Here is a 24773-nt window from a genome sequence, read left to right as displayed (position 1 = left end):
GTTTGGAACTCCATTCTATGTCTGAACTGGGTGCAAAAAACCTAAAAAACATCACTATGGGGAGATAAGGTATGCACACCAGTGACTATGGAAGGGGAATACATGGAATAGCAGAAACTGCTGTGTGAATACTGACATGAAAAATTCAATAGCTATTTGTAAGAATGAAATGTGAAAAATGGAACCTGCATTACTGCCATGAATATATGAATAAAGAGAAATTTAGCTACTGAATTGATCAATGCAGAAGAGCCCCAACACTACGCCAAAGTATTTCTCTACGTTGGGGTCCCTAGCTTGTGTGTGTCTTCTCATGCAGTTAAAAAACTTACCGTGTATGGGACGCTGAGACCCAGGCTATATATACGATGTGGATTGGCAATAGGTGTGTGTGGGGAGGGTTCACAAACGAAAAACTACTAACATTAAGGAATAACGTTTGGAACTCCATTCTATGTCTGAACTGGGTGCAAAAAACCTAAAAAACATCACTATGGGGAGATAAGGTATGCACACCAGTGACTATGGAAGGGGAATACATGGAATAGCAGAAACTGCTGTGTGAATACTGACATGAAAAATTCAATAGCTATTTGTAAGAATGAAATGTGAAAAATGGAACCTGCATTACTGCCATGAATATATGAATAAAGAGAAATTTAGCTACTGAATTGATCAATGCAGAAGAGCCCCAACACTACGCCAAAGTATTTCTCTACGTTGGGGTCCCTAGCTTGTGTGTGTCCTCTCATGCAGTTAAAAAACTTACCGTGTATGGGACGCTGAGACCCAGGCTATATATACGATGTGGATTGGCAATAGGTGTGTGTGGGGAGGGTTCACAAACGAAAAACTACTAACATTAAGGAATAACGTTTGGAACTCCATTCTATGTCTGAACTGGGTGCAAAAAACCTAAAAAACATCACTATGGGGAGATAAGGTATGCACACCAGTGACTATGGAAGGGGAATACATGGAATAGCAGAAACTGCTGTGTGAATACTGACATGAAAAATTCAATAGCTATTTGTAAGAATGAAATGTGAAAAATGGAACCTGCATTACTGCCATGAATATATGAATAAAGAGAAATTTAGCTACTGAATTGATCAATGCAGAAGAGCCCCAACACTACGCCAAAGTATTTCTCTACGTTGGGGTCCCTAGCTTGTGTGTGTCCTCTCATGCAGTTAAAAAACTTACCGTGTATGGGACGCTGAGACCCAGGCTATATATACGATGTGGATTGGCAATAGGTGTGTGTGGGGAGGGTTCACAAACGAAAAACTACTAACATTAAGGAATAACGTTTGGAACTCCATTCTATGTCTGAACTGGGTGCAAAAAACCTAAAAAAAACATCACTATGGGGAGATAAGGTATGCACACCAGTGACTATGGAAGGGGAATACATGGAATAGCAGAAACTGCTGTGTGAATACTGACATGAAAAATTCAATAGCTATTTGTAAGAATGAAATGTGAAAAATGGAACCTGCATTACTGCCATGAATATATGAATAAAGAGAAATTTAGCTACTGAATTGATCAATGCAGAAGAGCTCCAACACTACGCTGAGACCCAGGCTATATATACGATATATGTATGGGCTGCTTCCAGGGATGACGTCCCTTTGTCATGTGATAGGGGCGTGTTCGAAATACTATCACGTGACAAAGGGACGTCATTCCTGGAAGCAGCCCATACAGTCTAGCATCTACACTGAGCTCAGTGTGAATGCTGGAGAGGTTTGCGCGCTCAAGAGATTATGGCCGGGTACTTGCTGATAACAGTCACAGTCCCGTCCATAATCACTTGCCTGCACACACGTCACCAGCGGTCAAACTGCTCAGTCCTGTGAGACTGGCACTGGGCATGCGCGGGGATGGCTGGAGCAGTGGGCGGTGCATCAGATATGGAAAGGAGCGATGGGGGCGGCGTACAGAACCAGGAGGCAGAATAACGGACGGCAGAGAGCCCGCCCCCGTGACGGATTTACAGAAGCTGCATACAAAAAGGTAGAACTTTATAAAGGCTTTATTTTGGTCTCACATGGGGCACAATAATAACAGGGACCTTCCTAGAATGCAGCCCAGGAGCTGCAGAGGGGGAATCTTTTAGCTTTTGGGCGAAATTTCTGATGACAGGTTCCCTTTAAGTTAGGTTACTTGCATTATTTCATTGAGTTTTTGTGTGCGTTTTTTTACATTAGGGTTTTTGTCTCTTTTCAGTGTCTTAAATAAAGCTATTTTGTTTTTGAAACTTCCTTGTATTTGTCTTTCACAAAACTTTACTGATATACATATATACGGATTACATGCGTTTTTCATGCATTTACCTCACAAAAACACACTAAAAATGCATGTGCATGTTTTAATTGCAGATATGCCGCCATTAATGCAAGTCTATAGGGAAAATCTGCACATAAGATGCAGAGTATCCACAAGAGAAATTGACATGTTGAAGAGTTGAAACAGACACGGCATGTGAATTTACACTGAGAAGAAAAGAAGCACAGTGGAAATGACATCTCTTTAAATCCCATCTATTTTGCTGGACCTGTAGGACGTTGCATTTTTGAATCAGAGAATATCAAAAACTCACCAAAAGCTTATTGTGTGAATGATGCTTATATCTCCTTTTTAAGAAGGAACCACAATTTCTGAGTTTCTCAATAGAGTTTAGTCAGGTGAGGAAGGAGGTCATGTAATTATTGTTTCATATGTAAGACCTTTTTTGACTAGCCAAGCAGTGGAGTACAGTCATGGCCAAACGTTTTGAGAATGCTACAAATATTAATTTTTACAAAGTCTACTGCTTAAGTTTTTCTAATGGCAATTTGCATATACTCCAGAATGTCAAAGAGTGATCAGCTTAACAGCAATTACTTGCAAAGTCAATATTGGCTAAGAAAATGAACTTCAACCCCCAAAACACATTTCAACATCATTGCATTCCTGTCTTAAAAGGAGCAGCTAACATTGTTTTAGTGATTGTTCCATTAACACAGGTGTGGGTGTTGATGAGGACAGGGCTGGCTGTCAATCAGTCATGATTAAGTAAGAATTACACCACTGGACACTTTAAAAGGAGGCTGGTGCTTGGTATCATTGTTTCTCTTCAGTTAACCATGGTTATCGCTAAAGAAACACGTGCAGCCATCATTGCTCTGCACAAAAATGGCCTAACAGGGAAGAGTATCGCAGCTACTAAGTTTGCACCTCAGTCAACAATCTATCGCATCATCAAGAACTTCAAGGAGAGAGCTTCCATTGTTGCCAAAAAGGCTCCAGGGTGCCCAAGAAGGACCAGCAAACGCCAGGGCCGTATCTTAAAACTGTTTCAGCTGCGGGATCGGACTACTAGCAGTGCCGAGCTAGCTCAGCAATGGCAGCAGGCTGGTGTGAGTGCTTCTGCATGCACTGAGAGGCAGAGACTCTTTGAGCAAGGCCTGGTTTCAAGGAGGGCAGCAAAGAAGCCACTTCTCTCCAGAAAAAACATCAGGGACCGACTGAAATTCTGCAAAAAGTACAGGGAGTGGACTGCTGAGGACTGGGGTAAAGTCAGCTTATTAGGAGAAGAAGAGGTGAGCGCTACCACTAGTCTTCTCTCATGCCAACTGTTAAGCATCCTGAAACGATTCATGTGTGGGGTTGCTTCTCAGCCAAGGGACTCGGCTCACTCACAGTCTTGCCTAAAAACACAGCCATGAATAAAGAATGGTACCAGAATGTCCTCCAAGAGCAACTTCTCCCAACTGTCCAAGAGCAGTTTGGTGCCCAACAATGCCTTTTCCAGCATGATGGAGCTCCTTGCCATAAAGGAAAGGTGATCACTAAATGGCTCATGGAACAAAACAGAGATTTTGGGTCCATGGCCTGGAAACTCCCCAGATCTTAATCCCATTGAGAACTTGTGGGCAATCATCAAGAGACAGGTGGACAAACAAAAACCAACAAATTCTGGCAAAATGCAAGCATTGCTTATGCAAGAATGGACAGCTATCAGTCAGGATTTGATCCAGAAGTTGATTGAGAACATGCCAGGGAGAATTGCAGAGGTCCTGAAGAAAAAGGGTCAACACTGCAAATATTGACTTGCTGCATTAATTCATTCTGTCAATATAACCTTTTGGTACTCATAATATGATTGCAATTATATTTCTGTATGTGATGTAAACATCAGACAAACCCAATTAAAAACCAGAGGGCAACAGATCATGGGAAAATATAATTTTGGTGTCATTCTCAAAACTTTTGTCCATGCCTGTACTTTGATGCATGTGATGGAGCAATCTCCTACAGAAAATATCCTGGTTTTCAAGAAAGATGCAGACTTTTTCCTGAATCAGGGCTTGGAGAAGATGTGTTCTAGAAAATGGCAGTAGGTTTGGGAGTTGATTTTGCATGCATCTTCAACCCCAAAAAGTCCATCTAACTCATTTTAAAATAATCCCAGCCCATAGCAGTACCCACCTCCACCTTGTAGCGTCTAAGTCAAAGTGAAGTTCTATGGCCATTACTGATACAGCTGCGGGACCATCCATTTGATACGTCAAGATTCGCTCTCATTTCATCATTACATTAAAGTTTTGAAACATTTATCTTCAGATCTTTCATTCCCCAGTCTTAATATTTCTACTTACATGTCTTGTTCACTGGTGGTCGGGTTAGGGGTGCTTCACACACAGCGAGATCGCTGCTGAGATCGCTGCTGAGTCACGGTTTTTGTGACGCAGCAGTGACCTCATTAGCGATCTCGCTGTGTGTGACACTGAGCAGCGATCTGGCCCTTGCTGTGAGATCGCTGCTCGTTACACACAGCCCTGGTTCTTTTTTTATTGTTGCTCTCCCGCTGTGATGCACAGATCGCTGTGTGTGACAGCGAGAGAGCGACGAAATGAAGCGAGCAGGGAGCAGGAGCCGGCATCTGGCAGCTGCGGTAAGCTGTAACCAGGGTAAACATCGGGTAACCAAGGTGGTTACCCGATATTTACCTTCGTTACCAGCCTCCGCCGCTCTCACGCTGCCAGTGCCGGCTCCCTGCTCTCTGCACATGTAGCTGCAGTACACATCGGGTTAATTAACCCGATGTGTACTGTAGCTAGGAGAGCAGGGAGCCAGCGCTAAGCAGTGTGTGCGGCTCCCTGCTCTCTTCACATGTAGCTGCAGTACACATCGGGTAATTAACCCGATGTGTACTGTAGCTAGGAGAGCAAGGAGCCAGCGCTAAGCAGTGTGCGCGGCTCCCTGCTCTCTGCACATGTAGCGACGTTATGATCGCTGCTGCGTCGCTGTGTTTGACTGCTAAGCAGCGATCATAACAGCAACATACAAGGTCGCTGTTGCGTCACAGAAAATGGTGACGTAACCGCAACGTCGTTGTCATTGTCGCTATGTGTGAACCCAGCCTTAGAGTCTTTCTTATCTTAGCCATGTGTTTGAGTACTGAATACATTGTACTTCTGGGCACTGCAGGGAGGCTGTAGTTCTGGAATATGAAAGACTGAAGGATAATAGGTTCCTGGTCACAAATTTCAAGGGTGCCGCCTTTCTCTCTTGTGAGAAAAAAAAAAAAAGCTATCTGCAATAGGTCCCCTAACCGAGAGTACCATCTTAGCCACCATGGATGGGGAATCCTTATTGTTATGATTCAGGGACCGGGGAGGATAAAATAATGTGGAATCCCAGAAGGTAACAGAATGGATGGAAACTAAACGGACTGCAGACCTAATCCTAACACACAACTAACAGTAGCCGTGGGGCGTGCCTACAATGACCTGGATGCCTCGACAAAGCCGGAGAACTAAATAATCTCACAGAAATATAAGAAAGGTAATCTGCCTCGGAGTAGTTCCCAAAGATAGATAGCCTCCCACATGTAAAGGCTATGGTGATATAGAAAAACACAATACAAAGCAAGCAAGGACAGATTTCAGCAAAGGTGAGGCCCAAACTATTTTTCTAGAAAAGGATAGGAAAGAGCAACTGTCTGCAGCCGTAAAAACCATATTAAATACCAGCACTACTGATATGGAAAAATCCTGAGGTTACTAAACCTCTCCCCCTCTGTACCAGCACTCAGATGTTACTGGGATCCAAAAAACAGTAATACAGATGAGGGACTGAATAATACCAAGCATGACAAAACACAAATGTTGCAGAATCATGGAGCTAACTATACCGACACTCCCAGCAGGGAATGATCCATTCCACCACAACTCCACACAGACAAATTAGGAATCATGCATAGTATCAAAGCAGAACCACAACAAAAGGTGGTAAACAAATAACAGATGTAGAAGACCACTTATCTGAGGGAAGTTCTGGAAGTGAGCAGAGCTTGTTGCAGAATGTCCTGGACACACAGGAGCAATTGACCACTGGCAAGTAACAAGAGAAAGATACTAAGTTAAATAGCCCAGTCAGACCCTGATTGCCAGTCCTCTGCAGGTGTGTTGCTTACATTCCACACATCAACTGCACTGCCAGCACTGACCACAAGAGGGAGCTCCGAACTGGAAAACGTATTCACAAAAGTACCCCCCACCTTGAGGAGGGATCACCAAACCCTCACCGGAACCCCTGGGTTTGTCAGGATGGGCTCGATGAAAACCACGGATCAAGCGATCAGCATGTATGTCAGATGCAGGCACCCAAGAATAATCCTCCTGACTGTAACCGTTCCACTTGACCAGATACTGGAGCTGCCATCTAGCAATACGGGAATCCAAAATTTTTTTCTCTACATATTCCAGATCCCCTTCGACCAACACAGGATCAGGAGGTGCAGCCGTGGGCACTACCGGTTCAACATATTTTTTCAACAAAGACTTATGAAAGACATTGTGAATTTTGAAGGTCTCTGGAAGAACCAAATGGAAAGAAAGGATTAATTACCCTTGAAATTTTATAAGGTCCAATGAACCTTGGCTTAAATTTCGGGGAAGAAAATTTCATAGGAACATGTCTGGAAGACAACCAAACAAAGTCCCCGACCTTAAACCGGGGACCTACAGTCTTACGTCGGTTGGCAAACCGTTGGGCATTTTCCTGGGAGTGGGACAATTTATCCACCACTTGATCCCAAATACGCTGCATTTTCTCCACTGCCGACCCAGGCAGGCGGAAGCCTCCATCTGCCCCGAAGAAAACCGAGGATGAAACCCGAAATTGCAGAAAAAAGGATACATCAAAGTGGCTGAACTAGCTCTATTATTAAGAGCAAACTCAGCCAAGGACAAAAAAGAAACCCAGTCGTCCTAATAAGCTGACACAAAACAGCGCAAAAAGGTTTCCAAAGTCTGATTTGTCCTTTCCGTCTGTCCATTAGTCTGAGGATGAAACGCAGAGGAGAAGGACAACTCAACTCCCAGCCTAGAACAAAAAGCTCTCCAGAATCTAGACACAAACTGGACTTCCCTATCGGACACAACATTCTCAGGAATACCATGCAAACGAACCACCTGACGAAGAAACAAAGGTACCAACTCCAAAGCTGATGGCAACTTCGGCAGTGGCACCAAAAAAAAATCATTTTAGAAAATCTATCACAGATTACCCAAATAACCGTCATCCCTTGAGAAACAGGGAGATCAGAAATTAAATCCATAGAGATGTGAGTCCACGGTCTCTTAGGCACCGGCAATGGCAATAATAGTCTACTGGAACAAGAACAAGAAGACTTGGATCTAGAACAGATCTCACAGGACTGCACAAAACTCCTCACATCATGAGAAAGAGAAGGCCACCAAAAGGACCTACTCACCAAATCCCTGGGGCCAAAAATCCCAGGATGACCAGCCAACACAGAGCAATAAACTTCAGACATCACTCTACTCCTCCATTGGTCAGGAACATACAATTTCCCTCCTGGACATCTGTCAGGTTTTTTCTCCTGAAATTCCTCAAGAGCAAGTCTCAAATCAGGTGAAATGGCAGAGAGAATCACTCCCTCATGCAGAATGGTAGCTGGCTCAGTCACATCCAAAGAATCAGCCAAGAAACTCCTAGAAAGGGCATCCGCCTTAATATTCTTACTACCAGGAATATAAGAGACTACAAAATTAAAGCATGTGAAAAACAAGGCCCATCTAGCCTGTCTAGGATTCAACCTCCTGGCAGATTCAAGATAGATCAAATTCTTATGATCAGTAAGTACTACAATTTGATGTCGCGCCCCTTCCAGCCAATGTCGCCATTCTTCAAAAGCCCACTTCATAGCCAATAATTCCCGATTCCCCACATCATAATTTCACTCGGGTGGTGAAAATTTTCGGAAAAAAAAAGCACAGGGTCTAATGCGGGCGTCACAAGGTACGATCTATTGTGCGATCGCACGAGCAATCGTACGCGCCTCCGTCGTTTGTGCGTCACAGGCAAATCGCTGCCAGTGTTGCACAAAGTCATTAAACCGCCGTCACACATACTTACCTGCTGAGCGACCTCGCTGTGGGTGGCGAACATCCTCTTCCTGAAGGGGGATGGACTTCGGCGTCACAGCGACGTCACTAGAAGCGGAGGGATGGAGATGAGCGGGACGTAAACATCCCGCCCACCTCCTTCCTTCCGTATAGCCGGCGGGTGCCGCGGGACACAGGTAAGCTGTGTTCATCGTTCCCAGGGTGTCACACGGAGCGAACTGTGCTGCCCCGGGTACGATGAACAACCGGCGCCATGAAAAATAAACGATTTTTTAAAAATAAGAGATGTATATACGACTCACGATTTGTGACCGATTCAGCATTGCTCGGAGGTGTCACACAAAACGACGTCGCAAACGATGCCGGATGTGCGTCACGAAAACCGTGACCCGGACGATGCATCGCACGATAGATCGTCTTGTGTGACGCCCGCATTAAGTTTAGAAGTCATAGGGTCCCTTTGAGACAAGACAGCCCCAGCTCCAATTTCTGAGGCATCAGTCTCCACCTGAAAAGGAATAGACACATCAGGTTGCCACAAGACCGGAGCAGAAGTAAACCTCCTTTTCAGCTCCTGAAAAGCCAAGACTGCCTCTGAAGACCAATTTACAACATCAGCTCCTTTCTTAGTCAAATCAATCGATGGCTTGACAATACTGGAAAAATTGTCTATGAATTTACGATAGAAATTAGCAAAACCCAAAAACATCTGAAGGCTTTTCAAAGAAGTAGGCTGTACCCAATCATGAATGGCCTGACATAAAGGCGTCGAGACCAGAGGGGACAGGAAAGCCCACCATAACATCCTTAACGAGCTCTGCCAACACCTTCCGAAAGAGAGCCGCAAGAGCTGCATCATTCCACTTAGAAAGGACCCCCCACTTACGAAATTTCTGACAGTATATCTCAGCAGGTTCCTGACCCTGGATTAAAGCCAATAAAGTTTTCTCAGCTTGATCAATAGCATTATGTTCATTGTATAACGATCCTAGAGCCTGAAAAAAAAATCCACATCCGCAAGAGCAGGATCTTCAGACGCCAGAGAAAGGCCCAATCCTGGGGGTCACCAGGCAGCAGAGAGATAACAATCTGAACTCGCTGCTTGGAAGACGCAGAGGACTTGGGTTTCAAAGCAAAAAATAACCTACAATTGTTCTTGAAGTTCATAAATTTAGACCGATCCCCAGAGAACAAATCCGGTAAAGATATTTTAGGTTCTAAAGCAGGTGTCTGGGCAAGATAATCAGATATATCCTTAACCAGAGAAGTAAGCTGCTCAACTCGCTCAGCCAATTGTGTGATATCCATGACAGCAAGATCCTCCACAGCACCCAGAGATAAGAGGAAAAATACACACAAAATAAAAAAAAAAATACTGACACTCCTTTTTTTTTTTTCTCCCCTTTTTTTTTTCCTTCTTTTGAGTACCCTGGAATCTAGGTTAGGCTAGTGGTACTGTTATTATTCAGGGAGCGGAGAGGATCAAATAATGCGGCATCCCAGAATGTAACAGAGTGCCTGGGAACTAAACGGACTGCAGACCTAATCCTGATACACAACTAACAGTAGCCGTGGGGCGTGCCTACGATGACCTGGACGCCTCGACAAAGCCGGAGAACTAAATAATCTCACAGATAGAAATATAAAACATAAATGACATCTTAATAATCTGGACTGAGCCTGAACAAGAGCTTCTATTAAAATTCCATGAAAAATTCAATGAATTTCAACCTACCATAAACATGACATTGGACAACTCGAAAACAGAAATCAACTTCCTGGATACAACCATAAAAATTCAACCTGGTTCAATCCAGACATCAGTGTATCAGAAACCTATTGACTGTCCCACATACTTCAGATGGGACAGCTTCCATCCCAAACACATTAAAAAGTCCATGGTCTACAGTCAGGCCCTCAGCTATAATCGTAATCTGTTCCAGCCCAGCAGACAGGGATGAACACTTAACCCATCTTAACCCCATTACGACCGCGTTACGTTTTAAAACGGCACTAAAAAAGGGTACTTATTCCTTTCTGCCGTTTTAAAACGGCGGTCGGAAAAAAGGGTCTAGCGCCCCCCAGAGTCAGAAAATTTCCGGGGTCTCAGCTGCCGGGGGTAGCTGAGACCCTGGAGATCATGATTCGGGCCGGTTTTTCCGGTCCCCGCTCACCTGATGACCGGTATACACCGTATACCGATCATCAAGTTATAGTAAATGACCGCGCCGGTAAAAAATCATTTATCTCCCATCTGGCATGATCAAACATGCCAGATGGGAGATAAATCTTTTTCCCGGTTCCCTCCGGTCCCCTCGGTATCCCCAAAGTGCCCCCCCGACCCCCAACCCCCTCCCGAAAATCCAAGATGGCCGCGCGCATCGGAGAGCACAGCAGCGCGCCGGCCGCATTTACAGTGTTCCTATGGTTTCTGTCGTATGTGCCATAACACATACGACAGAAACCTGCTCCCTAGGCCCTGCCGGGTCCCCCCCTACCCCCCCCTGGTGTCCCCCGGTGTCATACATACCGGAGCGCTGATCCCCCGCGGCCCCCTCCTCCGGCTCCTTCTCTGCAGACTCCGGTCACATGTGCCGAGCAGATGACAGCTTCCTGTGTTCAGAGACGCTGGCTGCTGCTCAGCACTGTGCAGCTGTGACCCGGGGAGGGTGGGTGCAGATTCTTTGCACCCACTCTCCTCAAATGGAGGGTCTGCCCTCCTAGAAAATGGGGGATACGTTCCCTGAACGTGCCCCCCATGTTCTAGAAGGTCCAGAGTCGACGTGGGACGTCCAAATGGATTATAGTGGATTTTTTTTTCCTTTTCAATAAATTGGTCAATCAGGGAATGTTTTGGGGAGTGTTTTTTCAAATAATTTTTTTTTTGTTGTCAATTTTTTTTCTTATTACTGTCAATTAGTTATGTCGGGTATCTGATAGACGCCGTGACATAACTAATTGCTGGGCTTGATGCCAGGTGACATTACACACCTGGTATCAACCCCATTCATTACCCCGTTAGCCAACGCACCAGGGCGCGGGATGAGCTGGGGCGAAGCGCCAGAATTGGCGCATCTAATGGATGCGCCACTTCTGGGGCGGCTGCGGCCTGCTATTTTTAGGCTGGGAAGAGTCCAATAACCATGGCTCTTCCCATCCTGAAAATACCAGACCCCAGCTGTCAGCTTCACCTTGGCTGGTGATCTAATTTGGGGGGACCCCACGTTTGTTTGTTTTTTTTAATTATTTATTTATAAATAATTAAAAAAAAAAAAAACAGCTTGGGGAGCCCTCCAAATTGATCACCAGACAAGATGAAGCTGTCAGCTGTGGTTTGCAGGCTACAGCTGTCTGCTTTGCCCTAGCTGGCTATCAAAAATAGGGGGGACCCCACGTCATTTATTTTAATTATTTTATTTTTTTTTGGGCTAAATACAAGGCTAGGCATCCTTTAGTGTCACATGAAAGGCACTAAAGGGCGCCAGCTTAGAATATGCAGGGGGGTGGGACGTTATATATGTTTGACATCTATCCATTCATCCACTGTAGCATTTTACGCTGTGTGCCCACAATCAGGGTTTGCAGCGTTTTGGGCGCAGAGTGTTTTCCCTGCGTCCATAACGCTGCGTTGTGCAGTAGAAGCACAGTGGCAGGATTTTTAGAAATCCCGTGCCCACTGTGTTTCTTTTCTCCGCAGCATAAACCGACCTGTGGCGCAGCTTCCCGAGCCTCAGCATGTCAATTTATGCTGCGGAGATGAGTGTTCTTTGCAGGTAGAATAGAACTAAAGTCCACAGCAGCCTGAACCCAAATCGTGGGCATGGGCAGCTGCGTTCTCCCGTGGACAACACTCACATTTCTGCAGGAGGCTGACACTGGGTACTAGACGCCGTGTCGCTGGATCATGGCCACATAGCCTAAAGGCTACTTTACACGCTGCGATATCGGTCCCGATATCGCTAGTGTGGGTACCCGCCCCCATCTGTTGTGCGACACGGGCAAATCGCTGCCCGTGCCGCACAACATCGCGCAGACGCATCACACATACTTACCTGCCCGGCGACGTCGCTGTGACCGGCGAACCGCCTCCTTTCTAAGGGGGCGGTCCGTGTGGCGTCACAGTGACGTCACTGAGCGGCCGCCCAATAGAAGCGGAGGGGCGGAGATGAGTGGCCGGAACATCCCGCCCACCTCCTTCCTTCCTCATAGCGGCCGGGAGGCAGGTAAGGAGAGGTTCCTCGTTCCTGCGGCGTCACACATAGCGATGTGTGCTGCCGCAGGAGCGACGAACTACATCGTTACTGCTGCAGTAACGATAATCGAGAATGGACCCCCATGTCACCGATGAGCGATTTTGCACGTTTTTGCAACGATGTAAAATCGCTCATCGGTGTCACACGCAGCAACATCGCTAATGCGGCTGGATGTGCGTCACCAATTCCGTGACCCTAACGACTCCGCATTAGCGATGTCGCAGCATGTAAAGCCCCCTTAACAGTGAGAAATTTGTTGCTACAGCAACATTTTTGTGAAGTACCTGTGGATTCAAAATGCTTACTATACTCCTGAATAAAATCCTTGAGGGGTCCAGTTTCCAAAATGAGGTCACTTGTGGGGGGTTTCTGATGTATAGGTACCCAAGGGGCCCTGCTAATGTGACATGGTGCGCGCAATTTACTTCAACTTTTCCAAAATTGAAATGGTGCTCCTTCCATTCCAAGCCCTCCCATTTATCCAAACAAAGGTTTTTGGCCACATGTGGGGTATCCCTGCGCTCACAAGAAATTAGATAACAACCTGTGGGGTACACGTTTTGTTGTTGCCTCTTGAAAAAGTGAAAAATGTGTCGCTAAATCAACATTTTTGTGAAAAAAATGAAAATTTCAATATGGCAACCTAAGCTTATCAAATTCTGTGAAGTATTCGTGGATTCAAAATGCTCAATATACACCTAGATTAAAGCCTTGAGGGGTCTTATTTCCAGAATGGGGTCACTTGTGGGGGACCTCCACTGCTTAGGCACCTCAGGGGCTCTCCTAATGCAACATGGCGTCCGCTATTGATTCCAGCCAATTTTGCAGTCAAACTGCACTCCTTCTCTTCTGAGCCCTGTAGTGTGCCCAAACAGTTGATTTCCACCACATACAAGATATCAACAAACTCAGGAGAAATTGCGCAATAAATTTCATGGTGATTTATTTCCTGTTACCCTTGTGAAAAAAAAAGCTACCTGGTTGAAGTAACAATTTTGTGGTAAAATTTTATTTTTTTATTTTCATGGCTCAACGTTATAAACTTCTGTAAAGCACCTGGAGGTTCAGGGTACTCACCAAACATCAAGATAAATTCCTTGAGGGGCCTAGTTTCCAATATGGGGTCACTTGTGGTGTTTTTTTGCTGTTTACGTACCTTAGGGGTCCTCCAAATGCGACATGGTGCCTGCAATCTTTTTCAGCCAAATTTCCTTTCCAAAATTCAAATATTGCTCCTTCCGTTCCAAGCCCTCCCATTTCTCCAAACAAAGGTTTCAGACCACAAGTGAGGTATCACCGCGCTCATAAAAAAGTGGGTAACAAACGTTGGGGTCAAATTTTTGGAATTACCTCTTGAAAAAGTGAAAAAATTGATGCTAAAGCAACATTTTTGAGAAAAAAATGAAAATTTTCAATGTGACAACGTAACGTTATCAAAATCTGTGAAGTACTTGTGGATCCAAAATGCTCACTATACCCCTAGATAGAAGCCTTAAGGGGTCTAGTTTCCAAAATGGTGTCACTTGTGAGGGGTTTCTGCTGTTTAGGTACCTTAGCGGACATGTAAATGCAACATGGTGCCCGCAATCTATTTCAGCCAAATTTGCTTTCCAAAATTCAAATATTGCTCCTTCTGTTCCGAGCCCTCCCATTTGTCCAAACAAAGGTTTCTGACCACATGTGGGGTATTGGCGCGTTCATAAGAAAGTGGGTAACAAGTTTTGGGGTTCATTTTGTTGTGTTATTTCTTCTAAAAGTGAATAAATTTGGGGTAGAGCAACATTTTAGGTAAAATTTTATTTTTTGCTTTTTTCATTCCACTTTGCTTTAGTTCCTGTGAAGCACCTGAAGGGTTAATAAACTTCTTGGATATGGTTTTGAGTACTTTGAGGGGTGCTGTTTTGAGAATGGTGTCACTTTTAGGTATTTTCTGTCACTTAGGCCTCTCAAAGTCACTTCAAATGTGATATGGTCCCTAAAAAAATGGTTTTGTGAATTTTGTTGAAAAAATGGGAAATTGCAGATGAACTTTGACCCCTTCTAACTTCCTAACCCCAAAACATTTTGTTTCAGAAATTGCGCTAATGTAAAGTAGACATGTGGGAAATGTTATTTATTAACTGTTTTGTGTGACATAACTCTCTGGGTTAAGGGCATAAAAATTAAAAGTTTGAAAATTGCAAAATTTTCAAAATTTTCATCAAATTTCCGATTTTTTCACAAATAAAAGCAAAAAATATCGTTCTAAATTTATAACTATCATGAAGTACAATATGTCACGAAAAAACAATGTCAGAATCACCGGGATCCGTTGAAGCGTTCCAGAGTTATGACCTCATAAAGTGACACTGGTCAGAATTGCAAAAAATGGCCTGGGCATTAAGGACAAAACTGGCTTCGTCCTTAAGGGGTTAAAAAGACATTTTTAAACCAAGGCTACCACTCCACCTCTATTGATGATCAGAGCATTAGAGCCACAAGGACCCCTAGAAGTGAACTGCTTCAATACAAACAAAAAGAGGAAAATAGTCGTGTACCTCTGGTGGTGACCTACAACCCACAGCTTGAGGTACTGAGAAGAATGGCCAAGAAACTTCACCACATTTTACACAAGGATAACCGGTTAAAAACAATATTCAAAGATCCTCCATTGCTGTGCTACAGGCAACCTCCTAATTTAAGAAGAATCATGATCCGAAGCTCGATGCCCTCAGACACACAAAGAGGAACTTATCCTTGCAATATAAAGAGCTGCAAAACCTGCTCTCATGTAGAGACCAAAGACCAAATACAGATCCCTAACACACAGCAGGATTATAAGATTCCTGGGACATTCACATGTTCCTCCTCCAATGTGGTGTACTTAATCCTGTGCCCTATATTTCCTATAGGGGGTCTCTATGTTGGAGAAACAGGACAGAGACTGAGGGCAAGAATGAGATCTCACTGCCATACAATTACAGACAAAAAAAAACATTTACCTGTGGCCAAACATTTCTGTGCTTCAGGACACAACATAAACCCCATGAAAGTTGTCATATTAAAAGGCAACTACAGATCCCAGAGCCATTGAAGGGTCTGGGAATACAATTTTATTACAATGTTTAACTCTGTGCACACAGGACTCAACCTGTCGGGAGAATGTATGACACACTACAAAATCTGAGGGGTCTTCTCAAGAGACAGTGAGGGCACCAGGCCTCTGATCCTACATGGATATTGGGACAGTAAAACTTTCACATTACTAATCAAAGCTAATTAAGGATTCACTCTTTAAGCTCAGTGTTTGTTAATTTAAATGTCCTTTTATTATGCCAGCCCTCTGCGTGTGTGTATATATTTGTGTTACTTCAGATATTTTGTCATACCATGCCTGATGAAAAGACCAAAGGAATCTTGAAAGCTTGCTTTGTAACACCATTTTATTTTATTTTAGTTAGCCATTAAAAGGTATTAGAACTACAAGATTATAATTTTGTTTCTCTCACTGAGAGCAATCAATCATTTTTCAACTGGCTAACACAGTACCAAAATGTTTTGCCTTTCTCTGTAAAATGTTTAATCATTTTTTACTTTTTAGTCTGTTAAATCTCGTTTTTGGTCTATTTTGCATAAGGAAAAAAAACTGCCTAATAATTTTTCACATCTTGATAAAGTCTGTTGATATGCTTAGGCCTCACCTTCCCTCATTACAAATATACATCACCGGATATGTTTCAAACAATAAGCAGTCAAGTTTATACAGCTTGGAATTGGAAAATCTACATGATGATAATATGGTTAAAATACTGACATGCCTAATAATTATGCACACAATGTAATGTATACCCCTTAATATCTCAGCCTTAACTTTTCCCAACCAGCAGATTTTCCTTTTTAACAATTTCATTTGTAATCATAATTTTGAAAGACACCATTCATTTTACCAGTAAAAATGGGAAAACAATTCCAAGTGTGGTGATATTTCAAAGACCTCAGCAATTTCTCAACTATTTTTTAGGTTTTGTTTTTAGTGTTCATTCTGCTATTAAAATGACTTTGCAATATGTTTCTTCAAGTCAGTACAATAATAGAAATGTAAAACTTGTCTAAATTTCTTTTATTTAGGTAGTGATTAAAAAATAAGGAAATTTGTAAAAAAAAACCCCCAGTTTATGTTGTTGTTTTCTGAGGCTGGTAATGTTTTCATGATTGTGTTGATGAACTTGTGTGAGGGATTATCTTTTTGATTTGTGAGCTGACTTTTTTATTGCTACCAATTTGGGGTAGGTGCCTAGTTAGCATTGCTTTTTACTGCATTTTTTGGTGCAGTTGTGACGATTGAGAAGACACAGTTCAAGTGTTTAGATTTTTTTTCTCTCTTTATGCCATTTACAAATCGTGTAAAATAATTTTGCATTTCCATAGATCAGACTTTTATGAACACAGTGGTATCAAATAAGTTTTTTTGTCTTTTTTTAATGAGGAAAAGGGGGTTATGTTAATTTTGATTTACTTCTTATATTTTTAAAAACCTTTATTTTATTTTTTAGCCCTCTTTGGGGACTTGAACCTGCTGTTAGGATATGTGCTCACATTTCGTCTTACTGTGACAGTCAAAAACATCTGTTTTTTTCAAGCAAAACTGTCTTACTTCAGCTCTAACTTGGCAAGTATAGAGTTAAAAAGCACATACACACATTCTCAAAACAAAACTCCATAGGAAACCATGGGCGTCGTGGGGCATTACACAACCAAATTACGTTGGAGTATCAAGGATTTCTTTTTAATTAATAAATTGATGAATGTGGGAGTGTGGGGGAGTCTTTATTCCCTAATTGGATTACATCGGAACTTCAATATTTTTCTAAATTGGTGAACGAAGGAGTGAGGCAGAGTCATGATTCAAATAAACTAAATTTATTACCGGTGTGTCTTTTTTTTTTTTTTTTTTTTTTAAATCTTTACTTGCCAGGTTAATAATGGGGGTGTCTGATAGATGCCTATCAATTACTAACCCCTGGGCTTGATGCCAGCTGTCAATTCACAGCTGACACCAATCTCAAAAGTATTACCCTGATTGCCACCACACCAAGGCAATTGGGAAGAGCCGAGCAAAGAGACAGAATTGGCACATTTAATGGATGCGCCATTCCTGGAGAGGCTGTGGGCTGCTATATTTAGGCTGCGAAGGACCAAATAACCATGGGCCTTCCCAGCCTGATAATAATAGCCCCTATCTGCCTGCTTTACCTTGGCAGATTATCAAGAATATAGGGGAGCGCACGTCAATTATTTAAAGTATTTAATTAAATAATTTTATAAAATGGTGTGGGATCCCACATATTTTTAATAACCAGCCAAAGTAAAGCAGAAAGCTGAGGGCTGCAGCCCGCAGTTTTCTGATTTAACTGTGCTGATTATCAAAAATAAGGGTAACCCCAGGTAATTTTTTTTCTAATTGCCTATTCACATTTGTTTGCAGGGCAACTGTCGTGCTCTTATATGCATTTTGCTTCCTTTTCCAGCCCCCCTAGACTTTACTATGACCAATTTACACCCATTTTACAGTACCAAAGTTTGAGTCCCCATTGACTTATATGTAGGGATGGGTGAACCCGAACTGTAAAGTTCGGGGTTCATACCGAACACGTAAAGTTCATGCACTAGGTACAGTTCAGGTCCAGGGGCTGTAAAAAAAAACCTCCGAGGTAGTCCAAAGGCGAGCATCTCTTCAGCTCTACTACATCTGTGTGAGGAGACAAACACAGGTCTGCTCACACAGACGAGCAGGCACAGCCAGCTGTATCCCCGGGTAACCTTCACTGACTACAGGACCTTCTATGATGTCATAGCCATGTGACCAAGGAAAAAAAGAGAACTCTAGCACACTACCCCAAATAATCTAGAAAGACGAGAATTCTTTTCAATCAAAGTTGTTCTTTATTGTATATTTATAAAAAAAATCGTAATTGAAAGTCCACACAAGATGTTTCGACCAATTCGGTCTTCATCAATCGGGTCTATCTTTGTGAAACAGGAGGAGGTGAGTATGACGTCAGAGATGCAGCACAGTGAGTTCCAGGAACGAATCTATCCTGAGTATGTCAAAAATTCCATTCAACCTTACTGATGTAAGTCAATGGCATTGGATATATATCCACGATAGGTGAATGTCACTAAACGTGGTCCGAATGTATAAGGGAAAACCAATTATAAATGTAACTGGGTCCTGTAAACCAAGATGAAGCTAATGACTATCAGAATTAGGCCTAATGTCACCAAAATGAACAAGTATCACTTATAAAAGAATCCGGGTAGGTAGTCTGTATTATTTCAGTATAGTTGACTAATAGGAGAGAACCTACTATTACAGCGGTGAATAGGCACCGGGTTGTTTGAGGGTTAATGGCATACAGCTGGAGGAAACCCGGGTAATAATCTTATTCAGACCACCATCAGCTAGTGTAGAGGAGGTGCTAGGTGTAGCAGCTAGGAGACAGCGGATGAGCGGGTCTGCAGGATACATTGCAGGAGCGGTAAGTATAATAACAATGTTTATTATTAACTATATTCTTTATTTTACAGCTCCCCCCGCCCCATCGCATAACTGTAAAGTCCAAGTTCGGGGTTCCGACGCAAGTTCATGTTATCTGAGAACCTGAACTCGAACTTTTTTAAAAAGTTTGGATGAGTCTCCTGAACAAGAACATCGAGGCGTTCGCCCATCATTACTTATATGGGGTTTAGGGTCAAGTTTGGGTCAAGTCCGGGTCCTGAACCAAACTTTGAACTAAAGTCCAGCCGAACTCAGCTAATCCGAACTTCCATGGGTCTGCTAATCCCTAGTCTCAAGCTCCCAATGCATGTCTATGAGAGCCAGGACAAGGCCAGAAGGAGGCTCTCATAAAGATACATTGAGTTGTGACCATCGGCACGCTCCATAGAACATTGGAGCGCGCTGGCAGATTACAAATCCCAAGAGACCGACCAGAGCAGCAGAGATAGAAAATGAAAATGCCAGTGGGTGAGTATAATACAGGAGTAAAGGGACTTTCCTTTAAAGCACTCCTCCAGTGGTACAATAAAAAAAGCCCTGGAGAGGTGCTTTAAAACCTGTGCCAATTTTGCTATAAAAAAGGTCACAATTTATTATAACTGGAAAAAAATAAGTCATAGCTTCCCTGCAAGAATTATTGTGCTATTTTCATGTGTTTGTCAATATGCAGACAATTTTAGTGTTTAGTGTTTTTCAGGCATCTGAAAAGGAATATTATGAAGTCCACATTTAAAAAAAAAACTCCAAACACCTAAAATATGAAAGCATGCTGCATTTTGAGAAAACTATACACCACTCACTCCAACATGCATATTTTACTGCATCTTTGTATTTGAGACATCGGACAGCTCATTTTTATGGGGTGAAAATTGCACTGAAATACATTTCTCCAAGTGAAACCATAAAAATTAAAGCCATCCCAGGTGGATTTTGGGTGAAAATCTTTTTCAACTAAAGTCAGCATTTTGAATCAATATTCAGCATTGGGGTTTTTTTTAGTGAAACGTTGCAAAGCCAGCACTTGTGAATATTGCCTAGATGAGTGTAAAGGCCCTGTTACACGTAACAACATCGCTAACGAGATGTCATCCATTCTCGTTAGCGACGTCGTTGCGTATGACACGTACGAACGACTGCTAACGATCACAAATACTCACCTAATCATTGATCGTTGACACGTCGTTCAAATCCCAAATATCGTTGATGGTGCTGGATGCAGGTTGTTCGTCATTCCTGAGGCAGCACACATTGCTACGTGTGACACCCCAGGAATGACGAACAACACCGTACCTGCGTCCTCCGGCAACGAGGTGGGCGTCACTTTCCTGCGTCTGCTCTCCGCCTCTCCGCTTCAATTGGACGGCTGCTGTGTGACGTCGCTGTGATGCCGCACAAACCGCCCCCTTAGAAAAGAGGCAGTTTGCCGGCCACAGCGATGTCGTTAATCAGGTAAGTCCGTGTGACGGGGCCTAGCGATATTGTGGGCTACGGGCAGCGATTTGCCCGTGACCCACAAACGACGGGGGCGGGTGCTTTCACAAGCGACATCGCTAGTGATGTCGCTGCGTGTAAAGCCTCCTTAAGTGAATCTTTACGCTAAAATCTTAAGCAGCATGGTAAATCCAATGCATTCAGGTTGATTAACATCAAAGTTTGGACTTAGAGATCAATGTAAACAAAGCCATATCCATGAATAAGAACTTACGACACTGCGTTATGTCGAAACGCGTTGGTTGAACTGTGCCTTGTGGATGCTGTCTATCCATTTTTAAAGCAATGAAAATAAAGGAAAGTTTTTAATTCATCTGCCTGTGATCCGCTGGATTTTCGTTACTTTGTAAATGTAAACAAAGCAAGCTGTTTCTTAAACATGTAAAAGCCATAAATAATGTGAGACAATTATATTTTTTTATGCAGACCCATATGTTATTATTACTAAAATAATTAAAAATGCCCCATATTTCCCAACCATTGCAGGTGTACTTTCTAAAAATCCATAATATACTGCTCAAAAAAATAAAGGGAACACTAAAATACCATTTTGTTGTTTAAGTGTTCCCTTTATTTTTTTGAGCAGTGTATTATTATGATTGAAGAAGTTTTCTTATGAAGATAGCTTGGCCACATAATTGTGGGATATTGTAGGCCCCTGCAGAGGGCTGTGTGTAAATACTATACGGAGCCGAACACCACTGCCCTGTCACACTTGAATTGATCTGCAGTCCCTGGAAGCAGCCATTAAACAGTGTGATAGAGCGGTGGTGTTCTGCTCTGTACAATATTTACATCTGGCCTTTGCTGGTCCTTCAATCAGCTAATAGCCCACCAATCTGATATTGACGATGACATATCCAATAGGTCATTAATAGGAAAATGGTTGAAAATGCTTTAAATTATATTTGTTTTACATGAATCATTTTTCTTTGTGACATAATTAGCACCACACCAATAGAAGGACACTCTGGCACAAAACAAATTACTTTCTTTCTTTTCTTAGGGTACAGCAAGTGAAGCAACATTAATGGCTCTGCTAGCTGCCAGGACCAAGATTATAAGGAGAATCCAGGCTGAAAACCCTGATTTAAGTGAAGCAGAGATTGTCAGCCGTATGGTAGCATATTCTTCAGACCAGGTTTGTTCAAAAGTTATTAGATTCCCCTTTCCCGCTCTCTGAAGACAACCACCTTTCCTTCTCTGTCAAGAACTGTCTCCACACTGAGGACACCCCCACTTATCACACATACAGAAATCTATGGACCATCAATACCCAAAAGCATATGAACAATCTAAAGTCATCTTAGCTCCCATTTCATCTCTCTCCTTTCCGGACTCCGCATTGTAACATTATAATAAAATATTGCAGCGTGCCCTGGAGGAAACATGTGCTACATGCAGAAAGACCCGACACAGATGACAGCAATCCTGAGGGCAAACACATTTTCTCCAAGGCTGCGCAAGATGTGCCAAGCATTTGTGGCGAAAATCACTTTCATCAGGACTTATTCAGTATAATAAACCAAAGAAAGAAAAACCGAACTGAGGGTCACTTAAATATTATCTTTATTAATGCATAATTAAAATGTATACATAAAAACACACACGGCTGTTGACTGGAAAAAGGCGTCAAAAACCTGCATAGCATATAAGGATCATAACAGTAATATAATGTGATGAGGCAAGAAGGGTAGTGTGAGGGAATTCAAAGTTGATGAACAATAAATATAAATATATAAATATATGAATATAAACACAGCTAAAGTGTCAAATGTTAGAAGGTTGTGGCTAGGGATCATGCCACAATAATGGAGTACAACCAGCACAAGGGGATTCAGCTGATAGCAGCCAGTGAGGAAGTAATCATATTTGAATTCCACAGAACACTAAGCAGACAGCCTCAAAGAAGCAGGTACAATGCAAAGGGGGGAGGAGGCAGCTCAAAGGTATCAACCAGTAGGGAGAACATGTAGTTTAGGTTAAATTGAAAAAGTGTCAGAATCGCCACAATAAAACACTAAATAGTGATAAAATCACCTAAGGTCACAGAGCACAGCCTCCTCCGGGTATGCGACGCCTGCCCCGACGCGAGCACGTTTCGTAGCGACTTCTTCAGGGGGTGGAGTCATTGGGGATTGCCTGGGATTAAATGTATCTTAGCGACCAATCAGCACAGGGTCTGATTGTGTAGCGTGTCATAGAAGGGGCGGAAAAAACGCCGACCGTGTCATAAAAGGGGCGGGTAGCCCGAGCACGTCACAAAAAGGGCAGATAAGAAGAGGCATATAGCCAAACACATGATAGAAGGGGCGAATCATAAAAAGTGTCATAGGAAAGACGAATACCGTCATGTAGAGTGTCATTTAAGGGCCAGTAGCCAGACGTGTCATAGAGGGGGCATGTTAGAGGAGGCTAGAATAAAGAGATCAGGTGCAACGTGTCATGAAAAGGGCAGAAAACACTACCCGTGTCATAGAGGGGGCGAGTGGCCCCAACCTATCCCAAAGAGAGCAGGTAGATAACAAGCATAACAACTGAGGCAAATAGCCTGCACATAGCATAATAGAAACAAATAAACTAACTGTGTCATAAGGGGGACTGGTAATATTATAGTAGTAGTCTAGAAGGGGCGAATCATAAAAAGTGTCATAGGAAAGACGAATACCATCATGTAGAGTGTCATTTAAGGGCGAGTAGCCAGACGTGTCATAGAGGGGGCATAGTATATTATAGTAATATTACTAGTCCCCCTTATGACACAGTTAGTTTATTTGTTTCTATTATTCTGACACTTTTTCAATTTAACCTAAACTACATGTTCTCCCTACTGGTTGATACCTTTGAGCTGCCTCCTCCCCCCTTTGCATTTTACCTGCTTCTTTGAGGCTGTCTGCTTAGTGTTCTGTGGAATTCAAATATGATTACTTCCTCACTGGCTGCTATCAGCTGAATCCCCTTCTGCTGGTTGTACTCCATTATTGTGGCATGATCCCTAGCCACAACCTTCTAACATTTGACACTTTAGCTGTGTTTATATTCATATATTTATATATTTATATTTATATATTTATATTTATTGTTCATCAACTTTGAATTCCCTCACACTACCCTTCTTGCCTCATCACATTATATTACTGTTATGATCCTTATATGCTATGCAGGTTTTTGACGCCTTTTTCCAGTCAACAGCCGTGTGTGTTTTTATGTATACATTTTAATTATGCATTAATAAAGATAATATTTAAGTGACCCTCAGTTCGGTTTTTCTTTCTTTGGTTTAACATACTCAATTCCGAATGGTCCTATTGATCCCATATCCCCACACCTTGATAATATTACAGTATTGACTTTATATTTCATACTTATTTGTAATCTTGTGTGGTATGGATTTTATCCTCTAATTATTGGTGTTTCTTATTCAGTATAAGGTCATGCTCAAAACTGATGTCTATGTGCACACGCTGCATCTTAGTGGTGATCACAAAGATGCATTTTTGCTGCGTTTTGCTGCAGTTTTTTACCGCATTTTTGCCCAGTGCGTTTTTTAAGTCAAATCTATTGACAGGAAGGGCTCAAAATCACTGGCAAAAATGCATAAAGAATTGATGTGCTGCATCTTTGTGGTCACCACAAAGACACAGCCAAAAAAAAGCTGCACCATGCGGACAGAAAAACTGACATCTCATAGACTTTCCTGGAGAAGAAAATGTTTGCAGTTTTGGGAACAAAACTGCACCCAAAAAACACGCAAAAATGCAGCGTGTGCACAAAGCCTAAGGGCGGCTTTGCACGTTGCGATGTTGGTGGGGTCAAATCGAAAGTGACGCACATCCGGCGTCACTTTCGACATCGTAGTGTGTAAATCCTAGATGATACGATTAACGAGCGCAAAAGCGTCATTATCGTATCATCGGTGCATTCTCTGACATTTCCATAATGCCGGTGCAGAGACAGGTACAATGTAGTTCCTCGTTCATGCGGCAGCACACATCGCTGTGTGTGAAGCTGCAGGAGCGAGGAACATCTCCTACCTGCCTCCCGGCTGCAATGAGAAGGAAGGAG

The 24773-nt window shown here is 42.8% G+C and overlaps 1 protein-coding gene across 5 annotated transcripts in view; it reads left to right on the top strand.

Annotated features, from left to right (window-relative positions):
- Positions 1 to 24773, top strand: part of DDC (dopa decarboxylase) — a 516742-nt gene that overhangs the window by 229801 nt on the left and 262168 nt on the right. For all 5 annotated transcript variants that reach the window (XM_075315037.1, XM_075315040.1, XM_075315038.1 and 2 more), the window contains one exon: positions 21715 to 21849. In XM_075315037.1, coding sequence (XP_075171152.1) covers positions 21715 to 21849 — 135 coding nt within the window. The remainder of the gene's footprint in view (positions 1 to 21714; positions 21850 to 24773) is intronic.

The sequence above is a fragment of the Anomaloglossus baeobatrachus genome, chromosome 6, assembly GCF_048569485.1.
Source record: "Anomaloglossus baeobatrachus isolate aAnoBae1 chromosome 6, aAnoBae1.hap1, whole genome shotgun sequence".
NCBI classification, from domain to species: Eukaryota; Metazoa; Chordata; class Amphibia; order Anura; family Aromobatidae; genus Anomaloglossus; species Anomaloglossus baeobatrachus.
This window is presented reverse-complemented; position numbering and strand designations above follow the sequence as displayed.